Raw genomic sequence first — 2,418 nt, forward strand, 5'->3', positions numbered from 1 at the left:
TTTTTTCTGATTGGAGGGAAGTGCCAAACTTGTCCCCCGATTATTTAAAGTGGCTATTTTAGTCCTAGAATTTATAGAAGTGTCAAACTAGTCTCTATATTATTTCAATGTGACTTAAAATAGTCCTTTCTGAAGACTATTTCAACTCGTAATAAAAAAGTCGGGGTCTAAATTAATACTTTTGTAACTCGGGCTCTAAAATGATCCACTTGCAAAGAATCCAAGAACATTTTGGCACTTCTCTCATTGACCCCTGCAAAAAGTCTGGAGGATTATTTTGACACATTTCTCATTCTGATAACTTTATTAATTTTCCCAGGATTATAACTGTACAATAAGCTTTGTTCGGTCCCACTTTCTTGTTAGAGAGGGAAAGCGTGCCAACCAAAAGGGTAATACCAGTCCAATTCTCATGATAGATCGCATTTGCAAGTCCGCCCCTCGTTGGAAGAGGGCTGATATATTGGTTTTCAACACCGGCCACTGGTGGACCCATGGAAAAACATCAAGGGGGTAAATTCTTCCTCTTAATTTTGCTTTTGTTCCGATGATCCTTCTCGGACATGTTTATAATAATACTAAATCTAAAATCACTTGCCTTTTTTTGCTCAGGAAGGACTATTATAAGGAAGGAGATGTTGTCTATCCACAATTTGATGCAACAGAAGCTTTTAAGAAGTCCTTGCAAACTTGGGGAAGGTGGATAGACAGTAACATGAATCCTTCAAAAAAATTGATTTTTTACCGTGGATACTCTACAGCTCATTTCAGGTTACACTATCTCCATGCCTTCATAGTTTGATATTTTCATAAAAGTTCAATTAATGAAAATTTTCTTAACTAGGGGTGGCGATTGGGATTCCGGCGGTACGTGTCATGGAGAGAAATCCCCTGCCTTTAGTGGATCTATCATTGACAACTATCCTTTGAAAATGAAGATTGTTGAGGGTGTAATTGAAAAAATGAATTTTCCCATAATTCTCTTGAATGTGACTAAGCTAACCAACTTCCGCAAAGATGCTCATCCTTCTATTTATGGCAAGAGGATGATGGAAGGAGAAAGAGTCTCTAAGAGAAGACAGGACTGCAGCCATTGGTGCCTCCCTGGAGTTCCTGATACATGGAATGAGTTAATATATGCAACTCTTGTTCTGGAGCAGACATGAGAAAAATTCATGGCGAATTCATGGTAAAGTTACTCCATTGTTTTGTTTAATGTCCATCAAGATTAATAAGCAAGTGATTTCTTAATATGAAAACTGCTAGGATTGTGCTGATTGTTAGAATGCCATTGTTTTGTTGTTTGGATGCAAGCTAATTTAGCGCTAGTGATTAGGATTGTGTAACTGATTATTCTTTTTGGTGAAAGTGGGTGGAACCAGCTTGAGGTTCTCTGAATTTCAGTTATTCAAATTAAAAATGTCTAGTGCTTATTTGGGATTACTTTTATTTTTTTATTTTTTTTGTTTTTTATTTAAAAATATATATATTTAGTGTCTGTTTTTGTATGTTTTTATTCTTATTATAAATAAATTAACTTGTTTTTAAAAATACTTAAAATCATTATAAAATTAAGAGAGATTTGGTAGCAATTGCCCCAGATTTTGGTAAACTCTTTACCATTATATATGACACTAAAAATTTCACCACCAAACTTAAATGCTTATTTCATTTTTAATTTAATAAATAGTTTATAATTATTTATCACAAATTTTAATTATTTCAGTTACTTCAATTTTGATGAGAGTCTCCTCCTGAGGCATAGTCAATTCATTAAGAATGTCGAAATGACAGACCATCTTAATGAGGAAGATCTTAATAGATGATCTATTCCTAAAATGGATAAATCCCTTATTTACAGAATATGAGCCTTGATCAAAGTATAGATTTCTATTAAAATTGTAGAACAATAGAACACAATTGATCAGATTGATAAAACAATCTATCTATTAATGGAAGAAGACCCATAGAGATATATGAGAGTATTCAAATATATTCATATTGGTCTCATTCAAATTGCAAATTCAAACCTCTCACCTTAGAAGGTTTAAATGCATTAATACTTGTTTGCTTGAAGGATTGTCGATGCCTTAATCGGGCTCAATCTCTCATGGGAGTTATAGAAACTAGTCTGTGCCACAGGCCAATCTATTTTAACACTTTTCCTAATTTAAGTTTATTCCTGAAGGATGTTAACTTATTTGAAGCGGTCAAACTTCAACTTCAACTATAGGGTTATGATTTCTTTACAGGATCATAAATCATAGCTTTGGTGTTTAGAATTCACCTTCGAAATTTAAATACTTTAAACCCTAATGTTAAGAAGACGGTTCAACCCATTGAAAAAACTACCTTATTTGAAACCAACTTTTGGCCTCTCACATTGCCACTAATAGAACTATTAGATAGAACGAGGTA

At 33.6% G+C, this 2,418-nt stretch overlaps 1 protein-coding gene across 1 annotated transcript; it reads left to right on the forward strand.

The window, feature by feature from the left end:
• Positions 1-167: 167 nt before the first annotated feature.
• On the forward strand, positions 168-1,402 carry LOC110035401 (protein trichome birefringence-like 5). The gene is made up of 3 exons (XM_020739635.1): positions 168-513; positions 613-771; positions 845-1,402. The coding sequence occupies exons 1-3, from the start codon at positions 413-415 to the stop codon at positions 1,164-1,166; spliced, it is 582 nt and encodes a 193-aa protein (XP_020595294.1). The 5' UTR covers positions 168-412; the 3' UTR covers positions 1,167-1,402.
• The last annotated feature ends 1,016 nt before the right edge of the window (positions 1,403-2,418 follow it).

Source organism: Phalaenopsis equestris, unplaced genomic scaffold (genome assembly GCF_001263595.1).
Source record: "Phalaenopsis equestris unplaced genomic scaffold, ASM126359v1 Scaffold197614, whole genome shotgun sequence".
NCBI classification, from domain to species: domain Eukaryota; kingdom Viridiplantae; phylum Streptophyta; class Magnoliopsida; order Asparagales; family Orchidaceae; genus Phalaenopsis; species Phalaenopsis equestris.